Source organism: Vanellus vanellus (assembly GCF_965231255.1).
Source record: "Vanellus vanellus genome assembly, chromosome: 23".
In the NCBI taxonomy this organism is placed as follows: Eukaryota; Metazoa; Chordata; class Aves; order Charadriiformes; family Charadriidae; genus Vanellus; species Vanellus vanellus.
The window spans coordinates 868,480-888,439 of record NC_138928.1 but is presented as its reverse complement, the minus strand read 5'-3'; the positions used below and the strand labels follow the sequence as shown (position 1 = coordinate 888,439).

The 19,960-nt window shown below is 42.7% G+C and overlaps 1 protein-coding gene across 1 annotated transcript in view; it reads right to left on the bottom strand.

Annotated features, from left to right (window-relative positions):
- Positions 1-18,819, bottom strand: part of LZTR1 (leucine zipper like post translational regulator 1) — a 38,251-nt gene extending 19,432 nt beyond the window's left edge. The window contains exons 1-9 of the mRNA XM_082494689.1: positions 18,614-18,819; positions 18,464-18,526; positions 18,198-18,254; positions 17,471-17,550; positions 16,991-17,099; positions 15,461-15,544; positions 13,889-13,946; positions 13,155-13,294; positions 11,977-12,178 (exon numbers count right to left, since the gene is read on the bottom strand). Coding sequence (XP_082350815.1) covers positions 11,977-12,178; positions 13,155-13,294; positions 13,889-13,946; positions 15,461-15,544; positions 16,991-17,099; positions 17,471-17,550; positions 18,198-18,254; positions 18,464-18,526; positions 18,614-18,789 — 969 coding nt within the window. The 5' untranslated portion in view covers positions 18,790-18,819. The remainder of the gene's footprint in view (positions 1-11,976; positions 12,179-13,154; positions 13,295-13,888; positions 13,947-15,460; positions 15,545-16,990; positions 17,100-17,470; positions 17,551-18,197; positions 18,255-18,463; positions 18,527-18,613) is intronic.
- Between the last annotated feature and the right edge of the window lie 1,141 nt (positions 18,820-19,960).

Sequence of the window (19,960 nt, the reverse complement as noted above, 5' to 3'; positions counted from 1 at the left end):
CCTGCTCACAACGCTAAGCCAAGGTTACAGTCAGGAACTCCTGCTTCCAGAGAGACAAAGTCAGTGTAGGGTGAACGTGAAACTAAACCTTTGTTTTGCAATGTAACACATTGATCCTAATTTCTGGTTTTTTACAAGCACAGTCTAATCAACTGTCCCGCATCCTGCTTCTGACATAGGAATGCACTGGTCAACCTCATTTTGCAGCTGGCAAAAAGGCTCAAAGAAATTTTATTAATTTTCTGAGATCATAAAGTCTACAGTAGACTAACAGCATGTGCACAGCCTGCGGGATATCTTTCAGCTGCCTGCTCTGGGTAAAATTTTAAGGTTATTCTGGTCCTTTCTGCATCCTAGGTCCAGCTGCTAGGGCTCTGAATCTGATGTGGATAAGTGCAGATTTCTGATTAAGAGCTGCCAAGTAATGAACATACACTTTATGTGATGAATCTGTCAGGGGTTTTTTTTGGACAGTTTTCTTCCGATGTCCTCTCACCCTCTTTTCTCCCAGTGTTTCACCTTGTCAGGTTCCAAAGTCCTGCTGGTAGTAAGACCACTGTCCCTTTACAGTCCCATGAATGTTTAGATTTGGCCATGTTCTAAATTGCTAAAAGTCATCACTCTCTTCCTGCTGCTTATTGTTTCACTGGAAGCTAAAATCTTTCCAGTGCCACCCATATTGGTCTATCCTTTGATCCTTGCCCATTAGCTCCCAACTGGCTCACCACCCATCCCAAGACAAAGCTCCAGGCACTCCTTCACATGGAGCACAACCCCTACTCCTCGCCTTCCCAGCCTGTCTGGTCCTGTGAGCTATCACACCATGTCCAACAAGGTCATAGCCTGCAACTGTGCACGACCTTCTAACTCCTCCTGTCTCCTACGCTACACGTGTTTCTGCAGAGGCAGCTGAGATGGGCTGTTCCCACAAGGGGAAAGCAAGAGCTTTCCCAATCCTGTTGTGCACCAGACGCTTCCTCCCATGCCTTCACTTCTCTTCTGATGATGGCAACCGTTCCCTGATGTACCTTAGTGTAAATATTCCAGGTAACAGGGTGAGAATTGCACTCAAGATTATAGCAATAAAAGAAGTCATTACACCATAAAGCCAGGCCTGTGTTAGGTACACTTAACGATAAAGGCATGCCAGTATACCTACCAGTGAAGTCCTCCTGGTGTAATAACAACTGCTACCTAAAACCCGCACTGTGCAAACATAACTTGAGACTCGCAGGTGAGATAATCTGTGCAAAACTATACTTCTGATTTGCAATAACTGTAACTTCAGTAAGGGTTTCTGCTGGCACAACTCCAGATGGTCGCGTGTGAATCCAATGCTAAAAGTCACAGACAGTGATGCACTGCCAGTCTGAATGTATTTGTCAGCTCTAGATCCTATACTTACCTCTCAATCAACATGATCTCCTTACTTTATTAGCAGTGCCTGACAAAAAGAATTTTAGATTCAATCCTGACTCCTCTGATGATCCAGGCTGGCATCCCTCTCTGAGATACACTGCCCTGTTTCATTTGTTGAAGTGTTTTCTCTATTTAAGGTTAATGAGATTTGCAATCTGAGGCGCTTTTCAAGCTGGAATCTTTGCTTTCAAAAGCAGATCTCATTAGTCACCTTTGCTTCCTTTTCAGTATACCTTTTCACACTGCTGGCATGAATTGAGCCATCATTTTCAAATTCAAGTATTTCAGAATTTTGTTTCGTTGGGTTTTTGTTTTGCATTTCTTGTGCTCAAAACCCACTGCATATCCTGTCTAGACAGCACAAATTGAGTTTGTCCTGTGATGCTCATCAGGGTTCTGATTTGACTTACAAAGCTGTGCATTAGTATTGCTTCTCCCTGTGCAAGAGCGCACAGCAATCATTCAAATAGTTGAGATTAGAGCCCTGAACATCATCCACACATTTTAAAATAAACTTAATTAAACCTGTGCAAAACCCTACATAAACTCATTTATTTAAATTTTAACCTCACCAGGAATACATTCAGCTTCACTTGAAGTCCTTAATAAATTAAGTTGAATCAATGTAAAAGTAAAATTAAATCAAATAAATAGTTTCCATTCAGGGGTCCATACTAGTTTTCTATATGCAATTTAGAACTCGCATGTGCAGAGTCGAGGCTTAAATGGTTCTTAGATTACAGTTTAAGATGAAATAGCTCAAGATAAATTTCAAGGACAGAAAAAAGGAATGGAGGAGAAAAAGCATATACAAGGCTGGAATTTATTTCTCTCTCCTGGAATAAATTTAATTTGTATTTTTTGAAGTCTTTTTCACTTCCAAGTGTTTGTTTATTTACCTCTGAATCTGCTGTGGGTGGTTGTTTAATTGTTGCTATGCCGAAATCTAAACCAAATACATCCCGAGATTTTTTTAAACCACGTTCTTCCAAGGGCAAGGAGGGAGCTTCTTCTGGGGCAGATACTCTCTCAGCCACTTCTGGATGGGACACCTGGTTACAAGATTTAAAAACAATAGTGTGTAAAGTATAGATGGGAGGCATGAGAGACTGGACATGGAGCAGGAGTCCCCTTGTGGCTGAAGCTCCGAAAGATCATGCCCATGTATCCAAACCATTCAGAATCAGTCCAGAGAAAGCACTGTGGTCTTGTTTGAAGCCTATCGCTGTGACTGAACAATTTAACAAATTAGTCGTGTAGTTTTCTTTTATCTTTTGCAATGACAGTAGTACACAGCAATTAAAATCTTAAGCATTAATTGCTTTTTGTCTGCCTTCTTCCTCCCATGGCTCTTCATGAGAAGCTGAGTGGTTTTGTTTACTCCAAGCAGGAAGAATGCAGATCAGGAACAAAGATGGCAAAGAGGCAGTATCTGTCAGCTACTCCCACAGTCAGACAGATTTCCCACATTTTGGCTCGATGCAAAAACGGGGCAGATGGATCACCACAAAGTGACAACCTGTACTTTATGTCAAAGCTGACTAAAACACTTGGAAGATGACAAAGTAAAACCTTTTCTACAGCTGATAGGTTACATCGCGGCATGACGACAGGCGTTGTGCAGAGAGCTAACGCAGCCACGGCTGCTCCGTCGGAGAGCCATGGGCTCCTCGTGGGCCAAGCCTTCGCTGGCCCTACTCATGGTCCAGATGCAAGTCTTCTGTACCTCTGTCAAGAGATCTGGGTCAGTTACAAAAATGTACTCTCTTGTAGCGAGATTCATTCTCTTGGCCGTGAAGAATATATTAGCTATACTATTATTGCAGGCTGTGACTACTTGTGTTCTTTGCAGCGCTTGTTTTTTATCTTTTATTCATTTCTCAAAGCATTTCTAACATCTTTTCAGTGCTTTTTCAGACTGAAATTTCAACAGTATGTGCAATATTAGGAGATAGTTAAAATGAAATCCACCCCAGTTGCTTCAAGGCTCTTCTTTCTCATTCTCTCAGCTTCTCAGAAGCCTTACATTTACAGAATAAATTTATAATTGTGTAAATTTTAACTCTCCTCACCCTCATATATAAATGAGCAGGTATTAAGGAAGCTGACTGTTGCACTGAACTCCAAAGCCAGTAAAGATGCGCTCAGATCTCTCTCCCAATCTAGGAATACAGATGAGCCTCTCTATCCTCCAACACCACTAAAAACTCTAAGCCAAAATGAAATAAAAAGACCTAAAGCCATCAACAAACAAACCGTGTGAAGCAACTTGAAGGTAAAAAAAAAAAATAAAAAATCTCTTTTTCCTCTGAAACTGGAAGAAACTCCTAAGCTACAACACGTCCAAACGAGATGTCACTACTGGTAGCTGTTTATAGTCCAGGGATGCTTTTGCAGTATCATACCAGGCAACAGGATAAAACTCTCAAACAGATGGGTAGACGCAGCTTTGGATAATTGTTAAGTTCAAGGAGGTTTAAGGATTTAAAAAGTTTTCACATGCTGGGTGCAGAAAATCTACATGCTTTTCAGACAAAATTGGAGCAGACTCATTTTAGAGCGAACTTCAAGCCATACAGCTCCACAAATGAACAAAGAGGAGACGGCAAAAGCTGAAGGGCTTTATTATGCCTTTCCTTAGACAGTTATTCCTTTCAGATTATGGCAATGGACTCACCTACCTTAGCTTATGGCTGCAGGTACCTGAGAGTAAACAACGTGCTGTTTACAATCCATGAAGCATCTATTACTTTTAAAAATCTGGCATGATACAAACCTAGGAACATAGCTTGGACAAAGGCTTCCTTCACCTGCAAGGAGGAACATCCAGCTAACCATAGGCCAGTCAACCACACCTCCATCCCGAGAAGGTTACGGAGCAAATCCTCCTGGAAACTACTTCCATTGCATGAAGGAGGTGACTGGGAATTTACGTAGGGTAAATTTTTCCTGACTAACCTGATCGTCTCCTACAGATTGGAGGAGGGCACTGCATTCTCAGCAAGTCTGTGGTTGATACCAAATTGTCTGGAGCGGTTGAAATGTTGGAGGCTGCTCTTCAAAAGGACTTATCTAGGCTGGAAAAATGGGCTCATAGGCACCTCATGAAGCTCTGCCAAGTCCTTCCCCTGGGATAGAGTAATTCCTTGCAAGGATAACAGGCTGGGGAATGGCTGCCTAGAAAACAGCTCTGTAGAAAAAAAAAAAAAAAAAAAAAAAGGGAGTCCTGGTGAACAACAAGCTAGAGGGTTCAGCAATGTTCTCCTGCAGTAAGGTCAACAGCATCCTTAGCTGTATCAGCACGCGTGCAGCCAGCAGGCTGAGGGAAGGGATTTTTCCTCCTCTATTCAGTATTTTTAAGACCACATCTGAAGTACTCTGCCCAATTTTGGGTTCCCCAGTACAAGAAAGGCATTGACTTATATAAAAAACAAGTCCAGTGGAGTGCTACCAAGACAATCAGGGAGATTGTCACATGGGAGACGAAAAGGCAAAGGAGATAACTTACTGGCTGCAGTAAGTTACAGGAGGAGTACAGAGAAGACAGATCCGCTCTTCTGTGAGGTGCCCAGTGGAAAGACAGCAGACAACAGACAAGTCAGAGCATGGGAAATTATTTCACAATAAGAGAGGAAGATGTCTTGTATCATGATAGTAGACAAACACTGGAATAGAAGCCAGGAGAGGCTGTTGGATCTCTGCCCTTAGAGATACACAGAAATGGACTGGACGAGGTCCCGAGCAACCTGCCCTAAGCAGGCCTGCTCTGAGCACAAGGTTAGACAGAAAACCCCTGGGGGTCCATTCCAACCTACCTGCTTTTGTGATTCTAAGATTTCTTCCTGTTCTTTAACATACTCTGGGTCTGGAAGCCCAGCTTAGCTCTTGTTATGATGGAAATTTGATTTATATCTAAGATGGAAATCTGATTTACATCTAAGATGGAAATCTAGCCTTTCCTTTTCCCCTCTTATTTTCCTGATTGTACCATACAAGAAAATAGGGAATTAAAAATCTATCATAGATATTTGGGAAGGACCTCATCAAAGGCTATTTCCATTCCTCTGCCCCAACCAGGGTCAACAATACCTGTTTCATTCCTGAGAGAGGTTAATCTAGCCTTTTCTTAAAGTCTTTCTTAAAGACTTCTCAAAACTTCTCATTAAATCTTCCACAGCACACTACTGTCAGCAAGTCAAAAATATTTTGTCTGCAACGTATTTATTGAGATCGTCATGCCTACATTGCCAACATAAATTCACCTACTAAAGCTTAACAATGGTGTAAAGCAGAGAGTCACCTCAGTAAGTACCACTTCCTCATACAAAGCAGTTAATACAGAAGAGGGATTGTCATGGATTGTGGCAGAGGATAGAAAGTTGAAGATGATGATGAAGAAACCTACAACAGAGGATAAATCACTAGATACAAAAAGCAGTCATAAATAACAAAGGCTTGTTGCGATATCAGCTCTTCTAGAGATTTTGCTGTTCTAGTTATGGTAAGTAAAAGGGGATGGGACAGTGGACATCATTTGATATTCCACTCTAGACCAAAGATGAGATTTTTACATTTGACATTTACTGGAAAATACTGCCTGGAAACAGGGAGATTAGTTCTTCAACAATGACATTCAAACACGTGCCGTTATCACTGCGAAGGTCAGAATATGAGACAATTTTTAGCTTATTTACAGCTGTAATAATATAAACTCTCTTTCCTTTAAAACCATTTTAATGTGTTAGTTGCAAATTTAAAAATTAGTGTTAACATATAATTCATCAGAGAGGATTAGGCACAATTTAAAGAGCAAATATTGCCAAATCCAATGAACAACTCAAAAGATCATATACTGAAATCTAACAACAGATGAGAAAAAACGAATGACCACCCATTTGCTTCTTTTTGGCACTGTGGTGTGTATTCAAAAATCAAATTACCATAAGAGTACTTTTGGGATCTTAATCTGACTTCTTGTATAGAACAACCTACAAGACTTCCTTGAAGTAGTACTGAAATGGAGCCTTGCTTTTAGGAAAACTTTCTTTTTATAAATACCAAATTCTGGTTTAGTTGTAGTGAACAATCTACAAAAAAAGCTCTGATAAAATGTTCCAATGAATCACTACCCTCCTTCTTTACAATTTGTAAACTTTTATTTCCTTTCTTTTTTAGTCTACATATTTCTAGTTTCAACTTTAAGCCACTGGATCTTGCTTTATCTTTTACCAATAGATTTAAAAGCCTCTCTTCCCCAGGTAGGCCAGTGAAAAATTAATTTTCTGAACCTTCCCTAAAAAAGACTACACTTCACAGCTGGTCACCGTGTTTCCCAATATTTAATCATTTTCAGATTTCTTCTCTGAACAACCTCCTTAATTTGTGAACACAAGATGGTGAGATAATATACTGGAAGATCTATCTAATAAACACAGGGGTGATGTATTTATGTTACTAAATGATACTACCCTATGTCGGCTTCTGGAGCCAAGAATATCAGCAGCACTTCCAGCCATTTTACATTGCAGGGAGCTTGTCTCAGCTACCCACAATGACTAAAGTTTTTAAGTCATTGTTTCCAGGGATACTGTAAGGGAAACTATTCAGCATAGACCGCACACCCTGTTCTTAGATGTACTGCTTTACATACATGCTGAAATACGTATTGTTTGTGCCCACCTTAAGAAGAAATCCAAGTGACTCTGAATGGACTGTTATTTTAATCATTAATTGGCAAAACTCTGGACAATTAGTAAATATTAGGGGAAAGCTGTGATTTTCTGTTTTCTTTCGAGGTCACTGACAAAAGCTTACAGCAATGCAACAAGAACCAGTCCCTATAAGCAGAGTAACTACTCCTCATTCAAAACTGTATTTCATATCTTTCAGTATCCAACTTTATACCCATGTAATGTGAGTCATGTTAATACCGTACTGTTCTAATTTCTCGCCAGTAAGTGAGCTACAGAAATATATTCCTTCTGCCTATCATCCACATACACCTGCATTCTGCTTTCTCTGGGAGAACTCTGTAGAAGCATGTAATAAACAACGCTCAGAAAGGATATGAATGTAGACGTGACAAACAGAAATCGAGTGGTGCAACGGTCTTAACTACAGTTACTCTGATAACCAGGTTTTTATAAGTATTAACATTTTCAAGATGTCTCTCTCCAGAGAGAAAACTCGAAAAGGTCACTGGTATGAAGTTCCTAAATTTTTAAGAAATACTTTCTAAACAGGATGCAAGTCTGAACACTACATATGATTTGTAAACATAAAAAGTATGTCTTCTCTTTGGACTGTGAAATGCTAATTTTTATCTCTCCTAGCAGAACACGATACCCTGACAACTACACTCACCACATCTGAAGGCAGATCTTGTCAGGGGCCTCAGTGCAGGAATTCAGGGGTTTGTTCACATAATAACATGTTTCTTTTGCCTGAAGATACCTCAGTGGGTGTAACTGATCTCTGCACAGGGAGACCGTGGCAGACTCATCCACAGTAGGATGAGTAAGTCCTCTTAATCCTTCTTAGCTGCCCACAAACCACGTCATCTGTAGAAATTCAGAACTGTGCCTCAAAGTAAGCCAGAGAAGGTTACCAACACATTAACCTGCCTTTTTGCTTATTAAAAGAAAAATTAAGAGCTTTGAAAGTCAGAAAATTTTGTTGCTCTTGACTTTGAACGGCCCAATTGCGAGACAATGGTTTCACAGGCCAAGTTTTAGAGATTTCTCTTGTACCTTCAGGAGAGACAAATTGCTCGCTAGTACCTGCGGTCAATGGGGAGATGATGGTAATTCACCCGGTAACAGGGGAGTGATCCACAGACAGTTTAACCACCCACGCACTGACCTTTACGCATTGTGAGGAAGGAGAATTTTCTTCCTCTTCCCACGACAGACACGTGTCCTCTACGAGGCACTGCCTGTTTCCAAACATCACTTTTGATTCTGCAGGACTGTGTCTGCAAATGGATGTGCGTCCCTCCCAGGCTCCTCTGCCGTTCCCTGCAATAGACTCCTCTGCTGTAGCACAAACCACGGCTGCCGCATGCACACGGCTGCCTGCCTGCCTGCCTGCCTGCCTCCTGGGAATCAACTGTGCAAGACAGGGCATTTTCCCTCTGCCTGCTGATTTTTTATGCTGTTCCAACCTTCTCCAGAAAGCCAAGGGTATTTTGAGTTCAACAGGAAAACTCGAAGCCAATAAAGAAATAGGAAAATATACTTAAATTATTTTTAAATCCTCTGATAGCCCTGTATAAAGAAAACCCAGCACCTCAGGAGGCTTTGGCAGTGTCATGCAGGCAGGCATGGTCTCAGCTGTGATATTCCTCTGGCTGCCTTAGAAAAGCAGAACCTCCAACTGTGAGAATCATCTAACACGAAGGATGGAGAATAGCTCTGTGTGCTCTGTAAAATATATATGTACATATATTATAGCATCGAGACGAAGGTATGAGAAGCTTTGGATTGCAATTGTGCAGTTCAGAAAGCATGCCTTGATATTCATTTTGGAGCCATCCTAAAAGCATAAAACAGGAGCTCCTGGTTTATTTCTGAAGTACCAACCTGTTCCACTTTAGCGTCCCCTCTTACACTTATTAAGCCATTTTCCCATCCTCCATGCCACAGTGAGGCACTGTCAACGATTTCGAGAGACCTGGGCTCAGCACTAGAACAGGTCCGTTGCCAGACTCATTTCCAGTTTTTGTTTTACCTGTTTACCCAAAATGCAGAAAACGCAAGACTGTCTCAGTGCACCTACTGATACTCAATACCTGATACTTGATTGCTGCCTGTCCTCAAGAACTGCTTCTATGACCTTCCTGGAACTCACCCTGCACCACTCTTATTAATGCCCAAATTGTGCCACCTCCTCTGGGTAAAAACCTTGAGATTCTTCAGTCTCACGTGACTCATCTTCCTCCCCATTGCCTGTAACGGCTTGCAGGAGCAAACACCACTTCCACCCAAGCCTATTTCCATTACTGGCACACATAGGTCTGGAAAGTCCAAATCACTACCTGGATCACTCCGAAAAGCTTCTCAGGGCTGGCTTAGTCTCAGTTCAGAGAATGAGAAAGAGTGGAACAGCAGCAGTCACTCTCCTTCAGCATAAGAAATGTCTTTTGCAAAGCACTGTAAAAATCACTGCTGACTGAACAGCTAAATCAGCACCAAGCCTATTTATTTTGGACTCTGGAGGCTCTACCCTCTCAATGCTAAATGTCCAAAAGAAGAAAGAATTAAGGAAATTCATCACATGACGATGAGTACGAAAGTTAACATAGCTATAGTGCTGTTAAATGAAGTTGTAATGCAGCACTTCTAAGATCATATAGCATAATACAGAAAAATACAAGGAACAAGAAGCAGAACAATACAAGAAGAGCTATACAATCCATCCATTAGAAAAAGGAAAAAACAATAAAAAAAAAAAACCAACTCTATCAAAAGCCAAGATAGATTATTCTGCTGCATGGTAACAGAGGTCACCATCACTCCACACACAAGGAGAATCCTTCAAGTGCTGAGACAGCATTGCCCTCATCATCTTCTATTTTGTTTCAACTTATCGTGAGTAATTTTGTCCACAGATATGGATAAGAAAGGAAATTTCAAGTTCAGAGTGTCCGGGAATAGCATGTTATTAGAGATTCATTGCCACTGTTAAAAGTCTTTGCCAAAAGCTCATAGGAACTTCAGGAAAACAATTCTGAGAAATTATCTAGAACACACTATATCATTTAAAACTTACTTAAAATGCCAAAAGTCTCTCAGATCTTGGAGTTAATCAGTCTTTTAAGAAAATTTACTATCACATTTCAACAGTGCTTCAATCTCACTTCCCATTTCTGTGAAATCAGTCTCTAGATGCCATAACGGAAACTACAAAAGACAATACATGCAACTAACAGAGACACACCTTCCCGGGATTACAGACAGCACAAGAAAAGAGCTCGGAAACATGAAATGAAATTTAGCAGGGGATAAGTCAGATAATAATACTGTTTTACAACACTGTCAGGAGCAGTTTTGCCCTTAAAAGCAATAAGCAATAGCATCACGAAGAACCAATGACTGACGAAGCCTTAAGTGTCAAATGAGAAGGGTGGTAGGAATGGAACAGGATCTACCTTCCTGAAGGCAACTCTATTTTTAAAAAGTTGGAGATGCAGTTTTAATAATTTTATATGACAATAAATCAGCTTTGTAAAGCACAAAATACGCTCCCACAAAATACTTTGGTCAAACAATTTTTGGAAATGAGGCCCGCATGCATTGTTAATTTAAGGGCAGTGTGCAAATGGTATTTTTGTACTTATCAAATGCTGAGTTATACGCAAACGAACTAAAATGCAGTACAACAGCCAAGGATGTGAGCACCTCTGTCATACCAATTCTGGCAAAATTAGTAAATCTGCATTTGATCCTAATTCATGTAATATTCATCTCTTTAAGGTACAACTTTAATCTCTGCAGTTCTCTATACAGCACACAAACATCAAATATTTCTTCCCCACAGATCAGCTAACACACTCTAAACCTACTATTAAATCAGCTGAAGTATTTTAACATGGCTTAAAGTAAAACCTATTAAAATTAACAAACGCAGTCAAGGTAACCATCCTAAATCCAGGAAAGACGCATATTAGTACAGGAGTCAAGAAACCTACTTTTTTGTGCATTCTGGAAGTGAAATGATCAGAGGCCACTGAAACTACATTTACTGAAATGTGAACTGAAAAGTGTCCTGAAACCATGCGAAGCCTCAGCCCTTCAACTACAAATACCAGGTTATCCCAGAGGTGGTATCTATGAGTGAGCTATGAACAAAATTTGACATTTTATCGCACTATCATTGCATCGTAATGAGTAGCCCAAAAGGAACATATTAACATGTTCATCAGCTTTTTTTTTTTTAATGTTTTCTCATTTGGTGTGGTTACGTGGCCCTTGGTGATCTACTGCCTTTTTATGTTAAGAACCTACGTTTTTTTAATTTATGTATCTTATTAACGCAAATATGTTAAAAAAAGCCATTTCTGAGCCTCCTCCCTATGATCTCTATTATTATTTTACAGTAGCAAACACTTTACACTTGACCTAAAAGGGAAATGCTATTCCATATAACTACAGAATTTGTAAGATTTTACGCACACAGGCATTATTACAGTGAAACGATCAATATCTTGTCTGGTTTTGAATTCTGCTTCAACCGCATCACACAGCCAGCCACGCAACCACAGGTCCACACAGTGAATTCATTACTAAGCTCCATCAAATAATGATTGATTCGAATTACCAGTGTTTTATGGTATTTCTTCAAACACTACTAAGCAAAGTTTTAAATGTGTCAACACTGACTAGTTTTTAAAGACTGTCGCCCACAAGATTTCAGCTGTTTAACCATTGGTGAGAAGAAGCTATTACTATTTCACTAAAAGTCAATGTCCTTGTCAGAAACATGTCCACTGCCTGACAGCAAAAACGGGTCAAAAAGAGACAGAGCATAAAAGGAAAAAACAAGAGCTGAACATTTCACCTCACTGTCTGGGCTGGGCTGGATAACTTCCCAGGTCTGAGAGTCCACATCGTAGCAGTGAAGCTCATTGGGGAGCGTGTTATCTGCTGCACCACCGAACACGTAGAGATGCCGGTCGAACGCAACCATCGTGTGGCCGTATCTTCGCTGTGGAGGAGGAGGGGAGCCTCGAAGTAAGTGCTCGGTAGGAATTCGTGTCCAACTGAGACGTTAAATATGAAACAGTGTATTTTTTACAATTTTCATCTGCAAAGTAAGTTTTCTAACTCTAAGATCGTAAGAATAAAGAAGAGGCGCTTATTGAACTTATTGAACCTGCACGAGAACAGACAACGACTAATCCCACAGATTTCTCAGAGACGTACATCAGTGCCGTGTCGCTAAACTTCTAACGGAAAATGTGATAAAGGCAACACGGTTCCGTAGCCCAGATGTATTTATTTAAACCCCAGCAGCTCAAAGACCGCAACCTGGGAAGGAATTGGTGATCTATTATCGCACATTTTAATTCTAAGGGCTCCGTTCTGATACCATAACGCATTTTGGTAAGGCATGGCTTAATCCACTATAATATCACAATTTCAGCCAAGGTCTGGAGGCCGTTAGCCGTGTTCTTTCAGTTGTGGTTCCATTTCACCCAGTAACCAGACAGACGAGGTTGTCAGAACAGACCACTGCGTCTGTATTGCCAATTTCTGGCATTTTTCCCCCATCAGATGAGCCACATTTTCAGAGCAATGGTCAGCACTCCGAGCAAGTCACACTAAATGTCTCAAACTGAATACTCAAGATTTTAAAAGATACTCTGCATTTCACATTTCCCAGTGATTTCACTATGAACCGGTATTTCACAGGACCTGTCCGGTTTTAATCAGGTATTCATATAACAACTTTTAGGAAGGTAACATTTGGCATCCCATTCTGAATACATTAAGATTCATACTTACCGTTTAAAGTGAACCTACTAAACTTTCTGTTCCTCTGCTGAAAAAGACCTAGCCGATGCACATAGCAAATGTCAAAGTCTCATTGAAACAGTCCATATTTTATCTTATCTGCCCTTATCTACCTGTCATGAGATGCAGCAATCTTCCTCAGTTCCCTTAAGTAAGTGCATTTCTCAGCTCAAGTTGTCAAGGATTATGTGGATTTTGTGCGACTTAACTGTCTACACTTACATCTTTTCCTTGAATTCAAACTGAAAGAGATTATTGGTAATCTTTGCTCCACTCTGGCCAGAGAAAACAAACATCTTGTCTTTGCAAACAGCCACGGGAAAATTACAGCATGAAGGAGGAATTTCACCACTTTGTTCAATCTGAAAGATAACGACATTCAAAATTAAAAATGTATTATTGCAGCGCACAACTACGCATGGTGAGTATGCTGCAGGACCGCGCAATCCATCAGCAGACAGACAGACCACATGGCAGCAATGCGTGCAGACAACCCAGTCCCTATAAATCTGGCTACAGGTAATCAACTAATGGTGTGCTTACACGTCTGCACAGACTAATTTTACCATGGATAAAAAGGATGGGAGGCCACATTTCTAAAGCCCCTGATACTGCAAGGATCAGGACTCTGATCTTGACTGCCAGCCAGCCAAGCCCCCAGTCTATGGCAGCGGTTAAAATGGGAATTGCGGGCCCTTTTTATAGGGGGCACAGCAAAGCCACCACGGGCAGTCTAGGTCCAGATCACAGATTCACAAGCAAAAATCATACTTTCATATATGCCTGGTTTTCCAAATACACAAACAAAATCAGATTTGAACTGTTTTCTTTTCAGCTGTGTGACAAATACGTTCTGAAGAGAGAGCAACACAGTCCAGCACAGGAAATTTTAAACAATTGTGTACGAAAACCAAAAAAGAAAATTCTATGTCTTAGTTCAAATTAAAGTTTCTTACCTCTTCCCAGCATGTTAGTTCTCTGTCCTGTAGGCCAATCGTCCACATATCGTTTAACCTATGTTATAACACAAAAAAATGCTTGATTTGAAACAGTGTATTTTTGGTAATTTTTAGCCCATAGAGTTGAAAGGACAGAGATCTATTTTAGCAGCATTCCTTCTCCAGCACAGGAAGAATCTCCTACTTCCGCTAACAGAAAAAACTATTAGAATCTTTTTGTCCTGCATCTAAATTTTATGCCAGCACCTAAGCTTGCTTTGGCATCTTTCTGGTTACAAGTATACTACAGTTAACAGTTACACACAGCAACTCTGCCTGTAGCTTAAGGATTTGAGCTATTTAATCTTCAGGATTTTTACAGAAATATCCCTTATTACCCGCCCTTCTTCTACCATCCCTCCTAACCCCCAAGACTGACCGCAGTTTATGTGGCTGAATCCTACCTCAAATACATCAAGGAGGACGAAGCGGGTAACCTGACACATCACTGACTGCTCCGTACCTCACTACGCTTTTCCCGGTACAAGTTACTCACAGACAACTACAGATGCTTCCTTTGTTCAAATCTGCCTGGAGGCTCATGTTCCACAGAACGACATTTTTTAACATGATTAGACATATTTAACATAAACTAGACAGCTCCTCTCACCCAATCCTGCCTTCCAGCTACCCAAGGTCCCTGGGGAACTCCCTAAGCTGGAACTGAGCAATTCCACAGAGTCATGCATCTTTCTCCAATTCCTCCTCCAGAAATAAAGAAAAGATCCCATCTGTTTTTGCAATTAGCAGCAGTTCTCCCGGAGACTTTGAGGAGCTGATAACTTTTCTGCAGATTCTCCTCAGAAGAGGAGGCAGCCCAGCACGTTGAGGCAGCTCCTAGCTTGTGACACTCTCTATATGCTCTCACGATGCAAATACTGTGCATCAACATAAAATACTTCTCGAGTTCATCGAGACAGAGAAAAATTATGTGTTCAGGATTGATTCTTCCCTGATAGACTACCAACAAACATGAAGAGCTGCCATCTGGGTAAGGCACCAGACTCTCCCTACCTTCTTAGTACTACTCATTTCCAGTCCCTTCCCACCCAAAACCTCACCTCCCTTCAATCTAAATAATCTTGGTATTTCAAGATTATCTCACCAAGAGTATCACATACTTTCAGAGAAAAAGCTGACATGTTGCTATTAGTTATGTCATATGACTTCAGTGAAAATCCATGCTTTCTTCCATAAGTCTTCAGCAACACCTCGAAGGCCTGTGGCAGGTATCTTTTGAGAAATGCTCATTTGCCAAAGATCATTTAGCATCTTTACAACCAATAAGGGTGTCAAATTATATATCCATAGCCATTCTGAGTCACCAGATTTTTAGCTTTTAAACATATACTTATTTGAACACAAACTGGTGAATTGCAAAAATGCAGTGCTCAACAACAGGCTGGGTTTTGCAAAGCTCCAGTGATGTGTTTAAATTGCTTGGTATATGAAAATGCCTCTACAGAGGTAACAAGTGAGGGACTGGGATTTTACAAAAGCATCCAAGGAGAGAGTGACCCCACCACATACCGTGCATTGCCATCATATCCTGCAAAGATCCACAGCTTGTCACTATACACTGTTGCGCCGTGAGCTGACCGTGCAACTGGCAATCTGCAATTGAGAAAGTTAAGAAAACAAATTCTTAAATCACCTGCAGAGGTGCTGTAGGAAGGATCTGCATGACAGCTAAAATGCACATATAAGATACAGAATTCATACCAAAAAAAAAGGAAAAACCCCAAACAATTAATTCCTTGCCAGGCCTCAAATACTCTTAAAAGTATTTTATAGAAAGTAGCTAAGTAGTGGGACAATTAATAGCACTATCATTACAGCAAAGTGGCAAGCCACTTGTGCCATAAAAATCCCATGCATATTATCACACACTAAGAAGGTGGAGCACATAAATAAGACCTGCGACAGAGCTCACAGTGCTTATTTGGGATGGTTTAGTGGGGCGCTCCTGAGATACAATGACCACAATAAAAGATCAATCCTACAATTTCTCCTCTCTTTGCTGTTTTTACTAAATCAGGCAAGAAGTGTTGAACAAAACTGATGCCTCAAGTCCAGCAGATGTAATGTTAGCTTGTTTGAGGTCATTTGTGCAGTATGCAGACTGTGGGGAAATACAAGGACATTTGAGTTTGTAAAATATGAATAAGAATTACTCTCTGAAATGTCTGGAGTTGCTAGAATAACGAGAAAGAGTTCTAAAACATAACGTATGCCCATCAGAGGTCAGCAACAGTAACTCAAGAATGGATTGGGTATTTCTCATTCCTTTCTACTAATCACAATAATAAATGTTCCCTTCCTTCCACCACTAAAATCAGCATTTCAGAAACTTCAAATACGTAATGAACTGTGGGTAAAGACAAAATATGTCCCATACGTGGGTGTGGTAAACATTAAGTAGGGTAACAGACAACATCCTGAAATGAGCACAAAGTCAACTTTAAGAAGTAATATATTGCTGGTTTTGATTTTGCCTTGGAAAGCTGAATCTTAGGAAACTGACTGACAGTATAAACATATATCATCAACTTATTCATCTGCTTCTGAATTTATTTGTGTGAATACACATCACCTCAAGGCGCTTCAAGCAAACGTATGCATTTCAGAGCACTCCAAGAAAGTCCAACTTTAATAAGAAAAGAATGTGTAGATTTAACTACAAATAAGCTTCAAATTTTTTTCTGATGAAACTGAATTGAAACTATGAGGGATCAACAAATTTCATGCTATCCTTGAAAAAGAAACAGTTCAAACGAAAATTTTCCTTTGCTCCCATCCCTTCTGCCACAGAAATGAAATGTGAAGAATGGATTTTGGCCAGATTTCCAATGTAATACACTCTGGAATGGAGGCCTTGCAAAAAAACTCCTTCAGAACAAAAGATTGTTTTCAGAAAACTTTAAGCAAGAAAGCATAGCAGAAATCACCATGCAGCCTCAATATTGGCTTTGTAACCAATTCTAACTTTGCCATTTTAAATGTCTGCTGAGTTACGCTCAAGTCCCCTTGAAGAGTGGGGTAACGACGCCAGCGCCTTACCTTCCTTCAGTCTTCCACTCTGTCCACTGTCCCGTTGCAAACTTATATTCAAAGAGATCATTTTTATTCTTCAGGTTGGAATTGGAATAAATGTCTCCAGTATAGCCACCTGTGCAACAATTCCGTTAGACTCAAACGCAATAGAGCATACACACTTCTAGTCATTATATTAGAAGAAAACTTAAGTTTAGATTGCACAAAGAGTGGGTATTTGGCTAACAGACTACTACAGGTGGGAGATTTCTCCACTCCTAACCCTAAAGAAACACTATGGTAACTTTCAAGTCTTTTTTACGTTAGACAAAACAGCAAAAGTATTTCTAAACTAAACTTGAAATCACAGTCAGCCATCAAAAATACTGGATTTGCTACTGAATTGTATCTTTCAACACTTCCCATTTCGACTCATTCTTTTTTCAAAACAATACCAGCACATTTATCATTCCAAGCACGCACAACTGTAATCTGCCACTCTCTTACCAAACACAAACATGCTGCTCCCATAGACTACAGCTGAGTGGTGATACCGCGGTGCTGGTGGGGTCCCCGTGGTAAAAGCCCTGCACAACATTTAGAACAGCAGCAATCAACCACCCTTGTCATGCTTCAGGCACTCAAAGCTATTGTGCAGATTTAAAAAAGAAACAATTGCTAGAAGTTACTCTACTGTTCCTGAGTGTTTTCATTAGTTTTGGTTTCTTAATTGTACTAAGATTTTATGACAGACTTTGTGCTATAAGCATAAACGGTTACAAACACGATGCTGCTGAAATCTGTTTGGCAGAGATAGCAAGCAAGGCATGGGTAAGACAACGCAGACTGAGTCCAGAGCAAAGCGAAGACATCTGTGAGCCCCCCTTGGCACCTTTCCTGCCCTGAGGGGCTGCAGCAGCCGGGTCCCTCTGCCCCCGCATCCTTTCAGCATTCTCATAGGGAGTACAAACGGTGACAACCCACGGCGCTCTGTCCATGGCTGTGCTGCCCAGCATCCCCTGGCTGGCAGGACACCGATAACCTCCCTGAGAGCTCAGCCACGCAGTGGGCTTGCAGAGCTCAGCTGTGACAGCACCTGGATGGGGAGGTGATGCTTCCCCCTGGTAGAGCCCCCAACTTTTACAGCTGGGACTGAGGCGCTGAGGAAGGACGAGGCACCTCCCAGCCCTGCAGGCAGGGAAGGCCCAAGCCCGGAGAACACAGCGCAGCCCACCTGCACCACGAACAGTCCTTCACGTCGAAGCGCAGCAGGTCGTTCAGCATCGTCTTCCTGCGGGGAGGAACGGGAGAGGCGGCTGAGCCGGGCCGCGGCGCCGCTGAGGGGCAGCCCAACTCCCCTCAGCCCCGCTCCCCTCAGGGCGGCCCAACTCCCCTCAGCCCCGCTCCCCTCAGGGCAGCCCAACTCCCCTCGGGGCGGCCCCTCTCCCCTCAGCCCCGGGCCCGCTCCCCTCGGCGCCCACAGGCCCGCCGTGGCCTTACCCGTTGTCCCCGCCGAAGACGTAGATGGCGTCCCGGTAGGCCACCACGGTGTGCTTGCTGCGCCTGCGGGCGGCAGAGAGCGGCGGTCAGCAGCCGCCGGGACACTCACCGCTCCCCCCCGTCCCGTCCCGCCCGCCGCCCCCCGCTCACCGGGCCCCCACGAACTCGTCGCAGGGCGGGAGGCGGCGCCACCGGTGCACCGTCTCGAAGGGCCCGAAGTTGAGGGTGAGGTACTCGACGCTGTCCGAGCAGCTGTGGTCGAAGTCCACGCTCGGCGCCACCTTCGAGCGCCCCGCGCCGCCCGCCGGAGCCCCGGCCGCCGCCATGGCCCGCGCCAGCCCCGCCGGCGCCCAGCCACCGCGGGGCCGCCCGCCGGACTGCGGCTCCCGGCGCCGGACTACAGCTCCCGGCGTGCCCCGCGACCGGGGCTCCCGGCATGCCCGGCCGCCCTCCCTTGGATTACAGCCCCCAGCATGCACCGCTCCGGCGGGGAAGTCGCCGCGGCAGCAGCCGGCGGCGCTGCGAGGCGGAAGGTCGCGGGTTCGAGCCCCGCGGAGGGGCAGTGCCAGAGCCGAGTAATGCTGCTTGTGTAAAGACTCGGAAACAAGGAGGGTTAAAAGAGTTTATTTGTTAATACAAAAAACCAAACCAAGAACAATACTCATGAATACACATAAAGTCTCGTTCCAGAGAAATATAGCTCTTAACTAGTTTATAGTCTGTGGCTATCAGAGCTTCGTGCTATTCGAGCAAATTAACACCCGGTGTGCAAAACACAACTGGTTCCTCCCCATGGAGCAGCTGTGAGCAGGACACGCGCGTGCGCAGGGCTGTACGACAGCCGGCAGCCCACCCGTGAGTTTGAATTCAGTTTAACAGGGAGCTTGTATTTCCTAACACGGTGTTAGTAACCTTATGACTATTAGTTGAGTTTCTTCTCAACAGCAGACGAGTGCTCTGCACCTCGAAACCAGACTTCGGATGCATCTCCGCAGAGTCCAGCATTTTTCATCCTGAGCAATCACCTTGTTAAAGGACAGAGATGCTTCAGCAAAGCTGACACCCCTCCAGCAAAAAAATCTTGTGTGAAGGTACATCATGGAGGGTTCAGAATTTTATTAGGAGGAAGAACAGTGAGAAAGCGTAAGGGCAAAGGAGTTACATCAGTGCGAGCACCAACAGGACCAGGCAGAGGTCCTTCAAACCATCTCCCTTGCGTACTGTTGCTCTCGTATCCTATTTGGCCTCTTTTCTAGGGGAAGCTTGCATCACAGTCTTTCTTGGCAAAAACCTTCCTGCAAACCCTGAGTTTGCTTGCAACAGAGTGTGCTGCACAGCTACGCTGTCCCTGGGCCCCACTGCCTCCAGGGCTGGTCCCAAACTCCACACCTTACCCCCACACCTTACCCCACCTCCTTTGCAGCAGCACCGTGTCCCACCAGCCCGGGCTGCACGTGAGCCAACACTGCAGGAGGGACAGTGCAGAGTCCCCAAAAG